The sequence below is a fragment of the Heterocephalus glaber genome, unplaced genomic scaffold (genome assembly GCF_053883595.1).
Source record: "Heterocephalus glaber isolate CG9 unplaced genomic scaffold, H.glaber_assembly_v1.0 deba00001497, whole genome shotgun sequence".
Classification (NCBI taxonomy): Eukaryota; Metazoa; Chordata; class Mammalia; order Rodentia; family Bathyergidae; genus Heterocephalus; species Heterocephalus glaber.
Window position 1 is genome coordinate 42,591,502 of NW_028258320.1, and position 19,494 is coordinate 42,610,995.

The following is a 19,494-nucleotide window of genomic DNA, read 5'->3' on the forward strand; positions in this document are numbered from 1 at the left end:
TGTTATTTCTTTCATGTATTTTACAATAATGTCGTGTACTAAAAGCTTTCCCACATTGCTTACATACATAGGGTTTCTCCCGTGTGAATTTTTTCATGTTGTTTACAATGTTGACGCCTACTGAAAGCTTTCCCACACTGCTTACATACGTAGGGTTTCTCCCCATTGTGATTTCTTTCATGGATCTGAGCATCATTAGGTGTGCTGGAGGTTTTCAAATTTTTCTTACATATAAAGGTCTTCTCTCCAAGGTGAGTTCTAAGATCAGAGTAAGATTTCCCACATTGAGCATATTCATAGGGTTTCTCTCCAGTCTTTGTCCTTGCATGCTTCTGAAAGGACTGGAAATCACCACAGGTTCTTCCATGTTCATTACATTTACACAGCTTCTCTTCCAATCCCAAGTACTCATATGTCTTCAGTCCAGTGTGCGCTACAATGGGCACATTTAGTGACAAATGCCCAATCGGGCTTTCTGCAAGCAAAGCGTTCAGCTGGTTTTAAACCAGCTTGTTTCATGTCTACATTAGCATCTGGAGTCCAAAGGAGTATTTCTTCATATTGATTTCAACCTCTTTTTGATAGCATTTCTCTACCTCTTCATTTCTTAGATTTCTCCAATAACTTGTACTCTTCTTCAACTTCCTGGTTATCCCAGGCTCTTCCTATAGCAGCCATGTTCCTAAAAGTTTCCCTCATCACTTCGCTGTAGAGCTTCTTTTGGGATGGATTCAGCAAAACACATTCCTCTATGGTGAAGTTCACAGCCACATCCTCAAAGGTCACTGCCTCCATTGTGTGGCTTCAGGTTTTCCCAGGGTCCTTTCCATGCAGTATGCAGCCAGTAGAAGTCACAGATGTTGGCCTAGCAAGCTGGGGGGTGGGGTGGGGTGGGGTGGGGCTCACATCAATGTCGTCTCCTGGAAATTTTAGAACACTAATTCTGCTTGCCACTCTCCCACAATCTTTGTTGTCCTATCCCAGCCTCAGTGTTAGGTAGTGTAACTGTGTGCCTGAGCCTCCTTTAGAAGTGAGTCTTTCTTAGTATTCCCAGCTCTCTTCCTCATGTGTCAGTGGTTAGTCTTTGGCAGGATTTTCTGCTCCTTCCCCAGTAGTGGTAGTAAGTAATAGTAGTATCAAATTATTTCTACTGAGGGCCGGGGATTTAGCTCAGTGGTTCCACCGCCTGCCTTGCAAGCACAAGGTCCTGAGTTAGATGCCCAGTACCAAAAAAAAATTATTTCTACTGTCCTCCAAATGAAGGTATTTTGCTTCTACCTCCAACCTCCAAGAAATAAAAGGTCTTTGGCTTTGTCGTGGGATTGAGTGGGTGTACTATCCTTCTCTCAGAGGCTGAGGGATTTGGCTTCTGCCTCTCCTACAAAAGCAGGATCTGCGTTCTGGGGGGATATTTGCTTCTCACCCTCCATCAATGACCTAACACTTTTGCTTGTGGCAGAGTGGTCCAGAAAACAGGTGGGGTTTTGTGCCAGTCCACCTCAGCAGCAGCTGTCTTGTGTATCTGTGCCTTCTAGGGGCTTCTTTCCAGTGTCCTGTTGTGGCCCTGCTGTCCCTTGTGAACACCTTGGAAGTGGCTCCTGTTCCACAGCTTCCCGGAGGCGCTGCTGCTCTGGACCCCTCCGTCGGGGGCCTTGCCGCCGGCGCTGTCCCCCAAAGTGCAAATTTGACGCTGGGGCTGTGGCAGAGTCCTCGGCCTCGCCAAGCAAGCGCCAGGGCGGTGAGGATGGCAGCAACCCCGAGTGGTTCGGAGCCTGAGGCCTGCGCCCTGGACTTGGACGAGCCGCCTGGCAAGACCCGAAGGCGAAGGGAGGACTAAACTCTTTGAGTTTAATGCCAAGATAGTAAAGTTGAAACTATAATACCTTAAACAGGGATTGAGGAAGAAGAAAAAAAAGTGACAGTTTTTGCCTGCCTGGCTCTCTCTCTCTCTCTCTCTGTCTCTCTGTCTCTCTCTCTGTCTGGTCTGTCTCTGTCTCTGTCTGTAGAGCACTAGTAATATGGTCTATCATGCAGGAAGTCCTGCATTCAGTCTCCAACACACATACACACAAACGCGCGCGCACAGGCCGCATGCACACATGCAGACGTATCTTTAATGGTAATGTACAGAATTTTGAAAATTAGGATATTAATGGGAAGGAAGAATGAGTACACACATTCTTCGGAGAGAAGCTTACATGTAAAAGTAATAGGGTCTCTTTTACTAGCCAAAAGTCTTCAAATAACCAATACTGTTGGAAGTGTCTTCAGAACTTTATCTAAACAAGCTACAAAGTGTGATCAAAATATACAGTGAATGTTTAAATTTTTTAAAATTTACTATTCTTCCATAAGAATGTCTTTACATGGTGTGATCAAGAATATGGTGAATATTGCTGCCAAGTGCCATCTAACAGTCTTGTAAAAACATTACAGCATGTCTTCATCCATCTTATTCACTGGATCTGGTACTGTACAATTTCTGCCTCTTCCCCAGTGTCAAAAAGACCACAAAAGATAAATGTTTTGAATTGATTCAGGACATTGAGGCAGCCATGACAGCACAAAAACATGAAAGAGAACTTCCAGAACTGCTTCAGAAAGTGGCAAGAATGATGGGATAAGTGTGTTTAAAGTGAGGGGAAGTATTTTGAAGGGGATTAATGACCATGTATCTTTCACCATAATAAATTTTTTAAAATTTCAGCATTCACCCTATTTTCCAGTCATACTTCATCTTAGTAATATTAGTTCTTAAAACACAAAAAATTATTGAAAAATCTTTTGAATTTTTAAAATCCTGTCTTAAGATATCTTGTAATTTTAAAGGATTTCTTTATGAAAAAAATATATTAAAAGACATGACCGTTCTTGAATAATCCTGAGTTTGCTTCTTAGAACATTTTACAGTGGATCCTTGAGTTACAACCAGCCTGACATACGAACAACTTGGGTTACAACTGTAATTTTAGTTTTAACTTACAAAGTCTTGAGTTACGACCTGCATGCTGGCTGCTTGTGCTTCCAGGTGGTCTCAGATACAGATTTAACCCTTAAAGAGTTCTGGAAGGTTCTGCCGCCAGCCTCGAAAGCTCAAGGTCCCAAGTTCAATCCCCAGTACCAAAAAAAAAAAAAAAGTTCTGGAAGGAACATTACAGCATCCTTTCCTGTGTGGGGTTAATTGAGAAATCCTGGGTCAATGTCTCTCTAAGGACACTGAGATCTACCTGTACACAGGAGAGAGACTTTGAAGGCTGTGTAGAGGAGCCTGAGCCTTCAGTTGACCAACTTGAGTTACAACCAGCCCTTGTGAACGAATTGAGTTTGTAAGTCAAGCGTCCACTGTACTGGCTTTCTTAATGTAAACTTCTGACTTTTTACCTTGGTTTCTGCTTTTTATTGCCATTAACTAGCAGTGAGATTTTTATAGAGTATATTGTATAGCAAAGCAGATATTTTGAAATATGTTGACAGCCATGGAATTATTATACTTTCAAAATGCCTCTATACTCATTCACCTAAGGCTAAAAACATTTTACTTTGATTGAAGTATATTACTACTCTTCAACTTTATTTAGGATAACCCTTCTAAATTTATTGTGATTAAGGATTACAGGGATTAAATTGCAGATTAGAAGTTTAAAATTATTAAAATTTTTGTGGTAATGGGTGTGGGAAACATTCTTAATAGTTGAAGGTTATAAATAGCCTTCATTTCAAATGGTTATGTGTAAATATTATAGTACATTTGTAATGAGTAGAAATTTAGCAGATAAACTCATGTTTTGCAATCTTGTTTTAATTCTCCTTAATTTATATTTTTAAAACAGTGTTTGCCAGCTCTGAACCTGTGCCAGGATTCCAAGGGGATACCCTGCAGCTAGCATTCATTGACCTCAGACAAGTAAGATGTAATAATGTACTTCTCATTTACTCCTCTCTTACTTTTTACATTTATTTATTTATTTATGTATGTATTTTATTTTATTTTATTTTTTTGGTACTGGGGATCCAACTCAGTACCTTGCACTTGCAAGGCAGGTACAGCGCCACTGAGCTAAATCCCCAGCCCTTATTTTTATTTTTAATGCTATAAGAATGGTTGTTTGCCTTAAAACAACCTCTTTTTAGAAAAATGCTTTTTTTTTTTTTTTTTTAGCTCAGTGATACCTTTCCTGCCTTGTAGTTCAATCCCCAGTACCAAAAAAAGAAAAAGAAAAATGCTTTTTTTTTTTGATAATTATGTGTTTGGTATTTTTCTCTAAAGTTATATTCATTCAGAATCTCAATTTTTTGGAGCATTCTCACCATGAATTTTTTTTTGTATTAAATTCTTTTATTGGTACATTGTAGGTATACAACACAATTACATTTCTCATTGGGAATTGTACCTTTACATAATGCATCTTGGTTCTTATTTGTTCCCCATTCGTAGCCCTCCCTTCACGCCCTCCACCCTTCCCTATTTACAAAGACTTTATTTCCATTTTGTCCATTTCTCATCATTTTTCCTTTCCCTTCTTTCCTTTCCCCTGCTCCTCCCACTACCCCTACCCCTTTGGACCTTTTCTTCCTATTTTACATTATCGATTATTCATTCTAATCATTGGTACATTTTAGGTATACAGTATAATGACATTCATCATTGGAGATTTGCACCTTTACATAGTCTGTCTTGGTTCTTATTTTTCACCCTTGCCCAGCCCTCCCTTCAACCCCTCCATTCCTCCCTATTTACAAAGATTTTGTTCCTATTTTTCCATTTTCTCATATTAATCCCATTCCCTTCTATCCTTTCCCCTAGCCCTCCCACTTCCTTCCCCTTTGCCCCTTTTCTTCCTATTTCACATTACCTATTATACATTTAGACCTTATTTACACTTTCAGTTTCTCACACCAGAGAAACTATTCAGGATTTACACATGTGTGTCCTATTTATTTCACTTAAGAGTATCACCTCAATGTGCATCCACTTAGCTATAAATGTCTCTAATTTCTCATTTTTTATGGCTGACTAGTACTCCATTTTATTAAAAAAACACATTTTTTTTTATCCAGTCTCCAGTTGATGGGCATTTGGGCTGTTTCCAAGTTTTAGCTATTACAAACTACGCTGCTATGAACATGGGCACACATATATCACTGTGGTATGATTCTTTTAATTCTTTGGGGAAGATCCCCAGCAGTGGAATAGCGGGGTCAAATGGGACTTCCAGTCCTAGTTCTTTGAGCTACCTCCATACTGATTTCCACAGTGCTTGCACCAGTCTATACTCCCACCAGCAGTGGAGCAGGGTTCCTCTTTCCCCACAGCCCCGCCAGCATTTGTTATTGGTTGATTTCATGATAGCAGCCATTCTTTCTGCAGTGAAGTGGAATCTCAGCATTGTTTTCATTTGCATCTCTTGAATGACCAGTGATGTTGAACATTTTTTCATGTATTTGTTTGCTATTTCTACTTCTTTGTCTGAGAAATGTCTGTTCATTTCAGATGCCCATTTTTGGATTGGGTCTTTAAATTTGGGAGGTCTGATCTTTTTACGTTCTTTATAGATTTGAGATAGTAGACCTTTGTCTGAGGAAGAGCAGGTGAAGATTTTTTCCCACATTGTGGGTTGTCTCTTCACACTGCTGATGGTTTCTCTTGCTGTGCAGAAGCCTTTTAATAAGAAGAGATCCCATTTGTTGATTGTTTGTGCTAGTTCACAGGCAACTGAGATTTTGTTCATAAAATCTTTTCCTACACCGATGTCTTCAAGAGTTCTACCTAACCTCTGTTCCAACTGGTTCAGAGTTTCTATTTTAATATTTAGATCTTTAATCCATTTTGATTTTAGTTTAGTGCATGGTGAGAGATACAGGTCTAGTTTTAATCTTTGGCAAGTTGAAGCCCAATTTTTCCAGCACCATTTATTAAAGAGGCTGTCTTTCCTCCAGTGAGGGTGTTTGGCTCCTTTATTGAAGATGAGATGGCTGAGTGTGTCTGGCGTTGTTTCTGCATCTTCTAATCTGTTCCACTGGTCCTCAGGTCTGTTTCTTTGCCAGTACCATGCTGTTTTTATCACAGTAGCTTTGTAGTAGAGTTTCAAGTTGGGGATTGTGATACCCCCTGCCATGTCTCTGTTACCTAGAATTGCTTTTGCTCTTCTGGGTCTCTTCTTGTTCCAAATGAATTTTTGGATTGTTTTCTCAAGGTCCATGAAGTATGCTTCTGGGATCTTAATTGGAATTGCATTAAATCTATATAGCAGTTTTTGGAAGTATGGCCATTTTCACTATATTAATCCTTCCTACCCAGGAGCAGGGGATGTCTGTCCATTTTCTGATATCATCTTCAATCTCTCTTTTCAGAGTGCCATAGTTTTCAGAGAAGAGGTCTTTGATTTCTTTCGTTAGGATGATTCCTAGGTATTTCAGTTTTTTGGATGCTATTGTGAAAGGAATTATTTGCCGTATTTCTCTGTCAGTGAGTCTGTTATTCCTTTAGAGGAAAGCTATTGATTTTTGTGTGTTGACCTTGTAACCAGCTACTTGACTGAATTTGGTTATTAAGTCTAGAAGACTTTTGGTGGAGTTCTTGGGGTCTTCTATATAGAGTATCATGTCATCTGCAAATAATGACAATTTGACTTCTTCATTACCTATCTTTATTCCTTTTATTTCTTTCTCTTGTCTAATTGCCTTGGCTAATGTTTCCAGAACTATATTGAACAAGAGTGATGATAGTGGACATCCTTGTCTTGTTCCTGATTTTAGTGTGAAGGATTTCAGTTTTTGACCATTTAGTATGATATTGGCTGTTGGTTTTTCATAGATGGCTTCTATCAGTTTGAGGTAGAGACCATCTATTCCAATGTTTTGTAGGGTTTTTATCCTAAATGCATGTTGGATTTTGTCAAATGCTTTTTCTGCATCTATGGAGATAATCATATGGTTTTTGTCCTTGGCTCTATTGATATAGTGTATTACATTGATTGATTTTCATATATTGAACCATCCCTGCATCCCTGGGATGTATCCCACTTGATCAGGGTGTATGATCTTCTTGATGATCTTCTGCATTCTGTTTGCCATTATCTTATTAAGGATTTTTGCATCTATGTTCATTAGTGAGATTGGCCTATAGGTCTCTTTTTCAGTTGGGTCCCTCTCTGCTTTGGGGATCAAGGTGATGCTTGCTTCCAGGAATGAATTTGGGAGTATTGCTTCCCTTTCAATTTCACTGAAGAGTTTAAACAGTAGTGGCAGCACTTCCTCTCTAAATGTCTTGTAGAATTCAGCAGTGAAGCCATCAGGGCCTGGGCTTTTCTTAGTTGATAAGTTTTTAATTACATTTTCAATTTCATTGGTTGATATTGGGTTGTTCAGAATTTTTAGGTCTTCTTTGTTCAACTTTGGTAATTCATATGTATCTAGGAATCTGTCCATTTCTTCTGTGTTGTCCATCTTATTGGCGTATAGGTTCTGGAAGTAAGTATTGATGATCCTTTGGATTTCTGCTGGGTCTGTTGTCATTTCACCCATTTCATTCCTAATTGCATGGATTTGGGCCTTTTCTTTCCTTTTTCTGACAAGGTTGGCTAAAGGTTTGTCAATTTTGTTGATTCTTTCGAAGAACCAACTCTTGGTTTCATTGATTTTTTTGTATCGTTCTCTTAGTCTCCATTGCATTGATTTCTCCTCTGATCTTTATAATTTCTTCCCTTTTATGAGCTTTGGGGTTATCCTGCTCTTCTTTTTCTAGAAGCTTGAGGTTCAGCATCAGGTTGTTTAATTGGACTCGTTCTGTTTTCCTAATATGCATATTCACTGCTATGAATTTCCCTCGTAAGCCTGCTTTCATTGTGTCCCATAGATTCCGATATGTTGTATTGTCATTGTCATTTAATTGAAGGAACTGTCTGATTTCTTCTTTAATTTCCTCTGTGACCCATTGGTTATTCAGAAGTGTGTTGTTCAATTTCCACGTGTTTATGAAATTTTTCGAGTTTCTTTTGCTATGGATCTCCAATTTCATCGCACTATGGTCTGATAATATACAGGGGATAACTTCAATTCCTTTGCACTTACTTAAACATGTTCTATGTGTGAGTATGTGGTCTATTTTGGAGAATGACCCATGTGCAGCTGAGAAGAATGTGTATTCTGATTTTGTGGGGTGGAAGACTCCTTAAACATCTGTTAAGTTCATTTGTTCAAGAGTTCGATTGAGTTCTAGTATTTCATTACTTATTTTTAGTCTAGTTGATCTATGTATTTGTGACAGTGGGGTGTTGAGGTCCCCCACTGCAGTTGTATTAGTGCATATATGACTTTTCATGTCCGTTAGTATTTGTTTTATATAGTTGGGTGCACTAGTGTTTGGTGCATAGATATTTATGATTGTCATCTCTTCCTCTTGGACTCTTCCCTTTACAAGGATGTAGTGTCCTTCTTTGTCTCTCTTAATCAGTTTTGGCTTGAAATCTACTTGATCTGCAAAGAGGATGGCTACTGTTGCTTTTTTTCAGGGTCCTGTCGCATGCGGTATTGTTTTCCACCCTTTAACTTTCAGTCTATGAGTTTCCTTTTGAATTAAGTGTGTTTCTTGGATGCAACATATTGTTGGATTTTGCTTCTTGACCCATTCTGCCAGTCTATTTCTTTTTATTGGTGAATTGAGAGCATTAAGTTTGATGGTTATAAGTGAAACATACTGACTTGTCATTGCCATGACTTTTTCTTTTTGTTGGGTTCTCCCCCTTTCCATTTAATTTCTTGTCATGCCAGTTGGGTTCATTCTGCTTTGCTTCCTGGGGTTGTGATCCTCAATGTCTGTTCCTAGGATATTGTGTAAAATTCTTTGGAGTGCTCATTTGGTATTCACGAAGTTCCTAAAGTGCTCTTTGTCATGAAAGTATCTTATTTCTCCATCCATTTTGAAAGATAGTTTTGCAGGGTACATCAATGTGGGTTGGAGGCTGTTTTCTTTTAGGGCTTGGAATATGTCACTCCAAGCTCTTCTTGCCTTGATGGTTTGTGTTGAGAAGTCTGCTGTGATTCTGATGGGCTTTCCTTTGTATGTGATTTGTTTCTTTTCTCTGACTGCTTGTCGAACTTTGTTCTTCTGTTGTGTTTCTGGAATCTTAACAGGTATATGCCTATGTGTAGATTTTTTTTTGATCAAGGCTATTTGGAGTCCTGTATACCTCACTTTTCTGTATGTCAAGCTCTTTTCCCCTGCTTGGGAAGTTTTCTGCCATTATTTCTGTGAAGAGATTTTTTATGTCATCTGCACTCTCTCCTGTTTCTTCATTGAGCCCAATCAGTCTTATGTTATTCTTTTTTGCATCATCTAGCAGCTGCTGGGTTGATTTCTCATGTTCCCTTATAATTTTGAAGCAATTTTTCTTTTCCTGGTCAGTAATTGCAATCTTATCTTCTATATCTGAAATTCTGTCCTCACATTGGCTCATTCTGCTGTGTAGACTTTCAATGGAGTTTTTCATGTCCTGGAAATCTATTTGCATCTGTTTTATGGATTCCATTTGTTTCTTATGTTGGGATTCCCTCATGTTCCTCAGCTCCTCTCTAGATTTATTAATCATGTCTTGCACTAGGGGCACAATTTCTTCTGTTATCTGAGAAATTATTTCTGACTTCATTTTTTCCAGATCCCCTTTTGTTGCCAGTTCAGTGGGTCCAGGTGGTTGAGTATCAGAGTGTTCCATCTCATTTCCCTTTGTGGTTGCTGTAGGTGATCTAGAAGTCTGGTTTTGAGACTTATTTATGTGTTTTCTCATTTCGACTGGGGCGGGGGGCTAATAGCGCCTGCATGGATTACCTCCTGTGAGCTGGGAGAGGTGGGACAGAGGCCGGGAGCAGCGGTAGGGATGGTGACCCAAAAGCCCTTTCCTGTGGGAGCAGCGGGAGGGATGGTGGCCTGGAAGCCCCTTCCTCTGGACCAGGAGCAGTGGCATGGTGGCTCAGAATCCCCTCCCTCTGGGCCGGGAGCAGTGGGAGTGATGGTGGCCTTGTAGCCCCTTCCTCTGGACCAGGAGCAGTGGGACGGCGGCTCAGAAGCCACTACCTCTGGGCCAGGAACAGCGGGACTCAGTACCTTGGTCTGGTGGTCTGGTGTCCTCTGCGTCTTTGTAGTGTGGAACCAGGTGGCTGCCTGTCTGCAGAGGGCTGATTCGGCGTGTTCTGTGTGACTCAGGACCTAGATAGCGCATGGGCAGACCTGCCTGTCTGCAGCGGGCTGATTCGGTGTGTTCTGTGTGACTCAGGCTCACCATGAATTTTTAATTTAGTCATTCCTTGCAAAGCATATGACTAATTAATTCCTGCTTAGGTTTAATGATACTTGTAATTTGTTATTTCTTAGTAATTTCAAGGTTATTTGAAAACTAGTGATAGTAACACTAGTGTCAGAACTCAAGCTAAATGTAGATTTTTATATCTTAGAAAGTAACCTGTTGCTTAAAATTTTTTTGATGGTAAGGAATGCTGTTGCTTAAAATTTTATGTGTCTCCAGAAAAAAGGGTAAAACTAGTTTTTTAAAACCAGTTAGATATTTACTAATTTTTATCATCTTCTAAGTCAAGTAACATACATGAAAATTTTTTCTCATTCATTTTAAATTCTTGACATTTGTACTTTGTTGTCATTTTCTTCTTTTCCATCTTGTAATTTTTCTTTTTCCTACTCCCTTTTTCTTTTTTTCACCTTTATCTTTATTAATCCTAAGATTAAGGGACTTGATAAAGCTGGGAAGTCACAAGGGTGTGGAAGAGGGGATGATCTGAGTTAGAGGGCTCAGGAGTGCTAGAATTGACAGTAGGAATGACTACTGCCCTTGGCACAAAGAACTATGTGGAGACTGAATTAAAATAAAGTCACTTTGCTATCAGTCTGGTAATGGTACCCATTCTTTTGGGAGATAGAGCTGACTGGAGGTGAGGCTCTGCAATCTCTACGAGCAGCCTCTGCATAATAGTGTTTGCCACTGTACCAGTTTGAGCAGTGAAGAGACTGATTTCAGTAGATTTTTGAGAACAAGCTATTTTTGCTCTCATTTCCAACTAGTGTTTAATAAGTACTAATGGACTAATAAATATTCATATATATATATTCATTATTTGGAAAGGAGAAATATGGAAATAGACACAAAAGTAATAATAGAAGAATTTTTATTCTTATGGAGCATAAAATTCCTGTAGAAATGCAGAACCCCCAAGAACTGGTTAGGAATCCTAAGACAATGAGTTACATAGAATTAAATATTGTATCTTCAAGTCAGGTTTAAAAGGAAATTAAAAAGGCGATTTCTGTCACCAAATTATGTCTATAAAGCACTGAACATACTTATTTTTGTTTGTAAGCAATGGTACTCAAGTATTTTACCAATCAAGGAACATTCTTATGAATGACCTAGATCTATAGATTAGTTTTACTAAGCTGGGGAAGTTAGTAGAAATTGAAGAAAATGGACTCTCAACTTCATTCCAGTTTACCAGAGAGATTACTTCTATTGGCAGTAGGTCTGTTTCCTTTAGAAGGACTTCTCTTTGTTGTAGCCCTGTTTCCTTCACCATGATGATCTAATACAGGAAACTGGGTCCTTTAGAGAGTTAGAAATAGATTTCACCGGGCCAGGGATTTAGCTCAGTGGTTCCGCCACCTGCCTCACAAGCAGAAGAACCCGAGTTCGATCCCCAGTACCAAAAAAAAAAAAAAAGAGAGAGATTTCACTGTATATTCATATTCCAAGTAAATTATAGCCACTTACTCGGGGAAGTTTCCCTGTTGCAAGGACATAAATATATTCTCTAATCCAAAGGACAACTTTAAGAGGGAATTTGAGGATAATTCCCATTATGTACAAATAATCTGTTCACAAAAAAGTTGAAAATGATGTGATATTTTCTGTTTTGTATGAATTTAGGTGGTATAACTAGTTTTTATATTAACTATTTTAAAATCTAGGTGATAGATAGCTCAGTGGTATTGCCTGGCATGCTTGAAGCCCTGGGTTCTATTCCCAGCACTGGGGAAAAACAACAAAAATGGAATTAACAAGTTTGCAATCTGATTACAGGATTGTGCACAGGACCATGTAGATAATGAAACTATAGATTCTGTCTCAAAGAGATCAGAGATGTAGGTTACTGGTAGAGCTTGTGCCTCAAATGCATGAGGTCCTAGGTCAATGATGGTGAACCTTTTAGGGCTTTTAATGATACAAACAGCCTACTGTGGCATGTGTGCCATAGGTTCACCACCACTGCCCTAGGTTCAGTCCCCCATCAGTGCAGGTTAAAACTCTGATCCCAGTTACTTTCTTCTTCAGACAGTCATCATTTGATAGCATAAAAGACCTCTTTACAACATATAACTCCATAGGGAATTACACTGCAGGCGTACTTATAATACTAGGAACCTCAAATTCCATTGATTGAATTTACTTTTCAAATAGACACTAAGTCCTGGTTGAATTTTCTTTACAGTGTAATTTGTTTGAGACACTTTAAAGTGAATTTTTTAAAATCTGTGAAACATGTATAATTATGAAATCCATTTTGATATATACATAATTAGAATAAATTATATGATAGCTATATAAATATTAAACACAATTTTAAAGTATGGTAGTAAATATGCAGTGGAAGAGACTATTGGATAGAAATTTTGATGAGCTAACTTATATGCTAACTTTTCTAATTTTAAAAGGAGCTTAAAAAAATATTCCCTGATTATTAATGCTAAAATTTAACCATGTTTTATTCCTGTACTTTTGTAATCTAAAATGAGAAGATATGACTAATTCTTGTCTATATGTGCTAGATCATTATGGCATTAACTTTTATGATTTCAGTATCCTAGACAATAAATTTAAAATAACATTTAAAAAAATTTATAAACATTTAAATGATGAAATGACAAGAATTAGCCAAAAAAATTAATCTTGAAAACAAAAGTCTTACATGAGGTGATGTGTCTTTTTGGTGTTTAGATGTGATTATTTAAATGAAAATGTCTTAAAGTTTTGCTAGTGCTATTATGTTTCTGACTTCATTAAGATATTTTTATAGCATAACAGTTTTACACTTACATAAACTTATGTATCACCAAATATAAAGGGGGTGCTAATGCCTTTATTTACATTTCATTTGAGTTTCTGCACTTTACTTCTTTTTTTTTTAGTCTGTGATCCTTTTCTGTCTTAATAGGCCAGCTGACAGTTCTTTTCAAGTATACTTAGAAAGGCAAAAGAGCCCCTTTCATAGTACTTATAAGAGGTCATGCTTCTGTTTTTTAGTTTGAATTCGATACTGCTTCATGAATTGCTGGGTATGAAAGATTAGGAAGTAAGTCCAGTGGTCAAATTTTACCTGCCCACCCGGACTTTGCCCTGAGGTCAAACTCCTGATATTTGCTGTACTGAATAGAGGAGTTGATGACAAGTATGAGCTGATACAGGAGGAAAGTTAGAACCATATCAAAGCTGAAGGCAAGAGAATTGGGACTCAATGAGAGACTGTAGCTAAAAGATGGATCATCAGGATTGCCCTCTTCTAAAGAAAAGGAAAAATAGCTGACCTGTGAGTGAAAAGACTTTATCATCCTGCCAATCACATACTTGCTAATGGAAGCCAGTTATCTCAACAACATCTTAAGGCCTCCTGCCCTAATAGGTAATGTAGAGGATTAGAGGTACTGGTACTGCATTATGTGAATATGCTATCTCAGTCAACTTAAATGTGCTGTTTGAACATTATTTTTATGTGTAAAAACCTTTTTTTTTTTTTTTTTTTTTTAGCAAATAAAGCCTGTTATCTTCCTACTCCTAGTTCTGAAGTCAAGCCACTAAATGATGGACCTTAATATATTTACATACGTCTTTTTTTATACAAAGTTTGTCTATTTTTTAAATAACTTTAAAGTAAACACCAGGTGAATATGTGAAATTATTTTAACAATACATGAAAACTTGAAAGTTTTAAATGATTCTAAGATTATATAATAGCATTCAGTAATGATTATAATAACTCCTTAATATAATAGAAATATTTCACTGGAAAATGAAGTATCTTATACACAGAATTTTCCAGGTAACTAAAGATTATTTTTTGAGTCACCCAAAATTTTTGAAATACAGCCATTTTGGTGAAAAACTTTTAAAAAAATAACTCACCCTCATCACTTCTTACTAGTATGAGTCTCACAATGGATTGACCACCCATGGCTTCACTAATGTTAGTATTAAACCTTATTTAACTTATCCTACTTCACTTTGTGTTAAATTACTCAACTGATGAGCTATTGCTTCATTTCACAGTATCTCAATCATCTTTTAATTCATACACAGAAGTTTAGGTAGGGATGATAAAGCAGAAATATGGGTTTTTAGCTGATAAAACAATTTCTTGCCCCAAAGAATGTTGGCTAATGTGTTATCATCATGGAGCAATGTTTCCCAAAGTGTCTTTCTAGGAACATTGATTTCTCAAGATAAGAAAGTTTTCTCAAAGTAAGGTTTCTAGGCTGAGGGCATAGCTCTGTGGTATAAGACTTGCCTACCATTCACAAGGCCCCTCTTTTTCTGTCCCAATAACAGAACAAAACAAAACAACCCCCCCAAAAAAACCCAAAACAACATGAAAATGGTCCTAACTAAGTTTTGGGAAGCATGGAAAGCAGTTTATATTGTAATTTCCTCTTAGAGACTTATTATGTACATTAGGATTTTATTTATTTATTAAAAACTAATTTTATTGGTTCATTTTAGGTATACATAATGATATCATTCATCATAGGAAAGTTTTACTTGTACAGACTACATCTTGATTCTTTTTTCCCCAGTCCCCTCCCTTCCCTTTGCTCTTCAGCTTCTTTTTTTTCTTTTTGAGGTGGGGTCTCCCTTTGTAGTTCAGGCTGGTCCTGAACTCACTATGTTTGCCAGGCTGGCCACAAACTCATGGCGATCCTCCTGCCTCAGCCTCCCGAGTGCTGGGACTACAGGTGTATGCCACCACGCCCAGCTCTCTTCCAATCCTTATTTACAAAAGCTTTGTTTTCATTCTTTCCTTGCATTCTTTTTCCCTTTTCCTTCTTTCTCCTACCCTCCTCCCTTGTTCCCCTTCCCATTTGAACATTTTCTTCCCTATTTCCCAATATCTGTTATATATTTTGGTCCTTATTTACCCTTTTGGTTTCTCACACCAGAGAAATAATGTGATATTTAAATGTGTGTCTGATTTATTTCACTTAAGAGTATGGTTTCAAGGTGCATCCATTTATCTAGACATGTCTCAAGTTTATCCTTCTTCATGGCAGAGTAGTATTCCATTGTATATAAAAACCACATCTTTATCCATTCATCAGTTGATAAGCATTTGGACTGTTTCCAAGATTGTGCCACTGTAAATATGCCACTACAAATGTGCCATTACAAATTGTACCACTATAAATATGGATGTGCATGTATCACTGTGGTATGATACTTTTAATTCTTTCGGGAAGATATTGCTGGGTCAAATGGAATCTCTACTTTTAGTTTTTTAAGGAATCTCCACACTGATTTGCACAGTGGTTGCACTAGTCTACATTCCCACCAACAGTAGAGTTCCTTTTCCCACAGCCCTACTGGCATTTGTTTTTGGTTGATTTTTTTGATAATAGTCATTCTTTCTGGAGTGAGATGGAATCTCAGCTTTAGTTTAATTTGCATCTCTTGAATGACCAGCAATGTTGAACATTTTTCATATATTTATCTGCCATTTGTATTTATTTATCTGAGAAGTGTCTAGTAATTCCATATGCCCATTTTTTGGATTAGGTCTTTAAATTTGAGGGATCTGATTTGTTTGAGTTCTTTACATATTCTAGATATTAGCTCTTTGAGGAGCAGCTGGCAAATATTTTTCCTACTCTGTGGGTTGTCTCTTCACTCTGTTGGTGGTTTCTTTTGCTGTGCAAAAGCTTTTTAATAAGATGAGATCCCAATTGTTGATTCTTTGTGATATTTCCTCTGTGATCAAGGTTTTGTTCCTAAAGTCTTTGCCTACACCTATGTCTTCAAGAGTTCTGCCTGTTCTATCTCCTGGAATATTTAGTGTTTCTGCTTTAATATTTAGATCTTTGATCCATTTTAATTTTAGTTTAGTGCATGGTGAGAGATATGGGTCTAGTTTTAATCTTCAGCCAGTGGAAAGCCAGTTTTTCCAGCACCATTTATTAAAGAGGCTATCTTTCCTTCAGTGAAGGTGTTTGCTTTGGCTCCTTTGTCAAAGATAGGGTGACTGAGTGTGTTTGGAGGTATTTCTGCATTTTCAGTCTGTTCTGTTGATCTTTGAGTCTGTTTTTTGTTTTGTTTTGTTTTTTTGCCAGTACCATGCTGTTTTTAACCTGTGAGCTTTGTAGTATATTTTCAAGCCAGGGATTGTGATGGCCCCTGTCTTGCCTTTGTCACCCAGAATTGCTTTTGCTATTCTAGGTCTCTTCTGATTCAAAATGAATTTTAGGGTTATTTTCTCTAATTCTGTGAAGTATATTATTGATATTTTGATTGAGATTGCATTAAATTTGTGTAACAATTTTTGAAAGTATGGCCATTTTCACTATATTGGTTCTTCCTGCTCAAGAACAAGGGATGTCTTTCCATTTTCTGATATCCTCTTTTTCAGAGTACTGCAGTTTTCAATATAAAGATCTTTTACTTTCTTCGTTAGATTGATTCCTAAGTACAGTGGGCCCTTAACTTACAAACTCAATTCATTTGCAAGGACTGGTTGTAATTCAAGTTGATTGTAAGTCAAGACTTTTCCCATAAATAATGGAAATAACCATAATGTGTTCCAAACTTCTCAAAGCACCCCTCAACTAACCTTTTCATAATAAAAAGGGTTGAATAATGTGTGTAATTTACCAGAAACACCAATAATTTTCTCAGTGTATTCACCAAAAAGCTATAAAATGTGCCTAGTTTGTCACCATTCCAGTTGACATCTTTGGCTTGCAGGAAGGGAGGATGAAATAGAAGGTGGTTATTTTTTGGAAAGAGAGTCTCCTTCCATAAGAACATCAGGCATCTGGTTCTCTAGTGTCCTTTCTCTCCCTGGGAGAGTCTATAACCCACTAGGACCTGCTTCTGGCTCACTAGGTCTCAACTTTTTCAGAACTAAAAACTGATTTAAGGTTGTCTGTTTCTGTTTCTTTAACACCGTCCTGTAGTATGACATGACATTGCCATTAAGCAAATGAATGCAGTGATTGGCTTTTTCTCTGGGTGGATCTTCTCTACAAATGTTTGTAGCTCTATCCATTTTTTCAGGATTTGCCTTATTTCAGAAGAAGAACTTTGCTGCACTGATTGTTGATACTCCCCCTCCTCTTCAGAAAGCTCCTTAGCTACCATTCTCTGATACTCAGCCAGAAGTTGCTGAAGTTCCTCTATAGATAATTCCTCTGTGTGTTCCTCCCCTGGTTCCTTAGCATCACCACTGTCTACCTGCAAGCTTATGGACTCCACTGTAGTGACAATGTAATCAACCACAGGGTCAATCTAAGGGTCTGGCTCTTCTAAATGGCCTTCAAAGTCTCTCTTCTGTTAATTTTAGGCCACACTTCCTTCCAGGAAGATCTGTGTCTTTAGAGAGGCATTTGCCCAGATTTTCTCAGTTAACCCCACACATGAAAGGATGTTGTAATGTTCCTTCCAGAACATTAGATCCTTCCAGAATACAAGTCCTTCCAGAACTCTTTAAGGGTTAAATCTATATCTGAGACCATCTGGAAGCACTTAAGAACAGTTCCTTGGTGTATAGCTTCTTAAAGTTAGCTGTAACCTGGTCCTGGTCCATAGGCTACAGTAGAGGAGCTGTATTAGGTAGGAAGAACTTGATTTTGAGCCATGGGAATTCTTCAGCCAGTTCTTCTTCCAAATCTTGTGGGAAAGCAGGAGCATTGTCTATGATGACAGCCTTGAGTGGTAAACCTTTGTCCTCTAGATATTTCTTAACAGTAAGACAGAAAGCCTCCCTGATCCATTCAGGAAAAAGTACCTTCTTCCCCAGGCTTTTTCGTTAGATCTACGTGTGACCCCTGGCCTATTCTTCATGACTTAATGTTTTCTGAACACTGTAGGAGTCTCAGAGTGATAAACCAAGAGGGGCTTTATCTTGAGGTCACCAGTCACATTGGCACATATCAATAAGTTAGCCTATCCTTCATAGGCTTATGCCCTGGCATTTTCTTCTCTTCCTGGTTAATGTATGTTCTCCTGGGCATTTTCTTCCCAAAAAGCAAGTTTCATCACAGTTGAAAACTTGACAAGAGCAGAAGCTATTTCTCTGTGTCATCATTTTAAAGTGCTGTATGTAATTTTCTGCAGTCCTTTTATCAGCACTGGCTGCGTTACCATGCCTAGTTACACTATAAACCCCAGCTGTCACTTTAAAACTGTGAAACCATTCTTACTGGCACAAAATGTTTCACCATTATCACTTGTTGAAGGATTATCCTTTATGAGATCGCATTTATAGCCCTAGTTTTTTCACAAATTATAGACTCAGGCTATAACCTGTCATCTGCCTTTCATTTATCCACACTAATACACTAATAGCCTTTCTACCTCATCTAACACAGTTGATTTTTTTTCATTATTTAAAGAATACTTTATTAGTTTCTATAATCAAAAGTACGTAAATAAGACCTCACATATTTAATACAGTGTGTTACCCCTTTACAAATGGAAAAAAATTAAGTTTAATGTTTCTAGACCAATATGGCTGTTAATTTCTGTACAGTGCCAACTGAACACAGTAAACTGGGATAACTTTTTCCAAAGTTGACAGCACAGTTTCCACAAATTCAAATTATATATATATGTACATATATTTATATTTATATAAAAAGACCAATAATAGCAGTAATAACACTGTTGATTGTGACTTACTAATTTAACACCTTTAGCATCATTAGCTTCCTTGTAAGAATCTTTGTTTTGTAAGATTGCTGAGATGATGGATTTTGACATGCTGTATATATTAACAAGATTGGTCACACGAATGCCACCCTCATATTTCTCCATAATTTTCTTCTTCTTTTCTTCCTTCTTTTCGATTGTGATTGTTTTCTTTGTCTTCACGTCTTTTCTAGCTTTTTGGGGGGCCATTATGATAGCAGTAATCATAGCGATTATATAAAGTACTAACCAAAATCATATCCACAAACAACCACATCTGGGCTCATTTCCAGTTGTAACCCAAGTTGTTTGTATGTGAGGCTGGTTGTAACTCGAGGGGCCACTGTTTTTTGTGTGTGTGCTGTTGTGAAAGGTGTGGTTTCCCTAATTTCTCTTCCAGTGAATTTGTTAATTGTGTATAAGAATGCTGTTTATTTTTGAGTGTTGACTTTCTATCCAGCTACGCTACTGCATTTGGTTATTAAAAAGTCTTGCTGGAGATTTAGCTCAGTGGCATCATGCTTCCCTCACCAGCGCAAGGTCCTGA

The 19,494-nt window shown here is 37.8% G+C and overlaps 1 protein-coding gene across 8 annotated transcripts in view; it reads left to right on the plus strand.

The window, feature by feature from the left end:
* Exoc6 (exocyst complex component 6) overlaps positions 1-19,494 on the plus strand; it is a 261,380-nt gene that overhangs the window by 207,056 nt on the left and 34,830 nt on the right. For 7 of the 8 annotated variants that reach the window (XR_015440362.1, XM_087184922.1, XM_087184923.1 and 4 more), the window contains one exon: positions 3,831-3,904. Coding sequence is in view for 7 of the 8 variants with exons in the window: in XM_087184922.1 (XP_087041048.1) it covers positions 3,831-3,904 (74 nt within the window). In the remaining variant the exon portion in view is untranslated. Of the gene's footprint in view, positions 1-1,535; positions 3,800-3,830; positions 3,905-19,494 lie in introns of those variants that run through there. The other variant, XM_087184918.1, reaches the window with a different exon arrangement.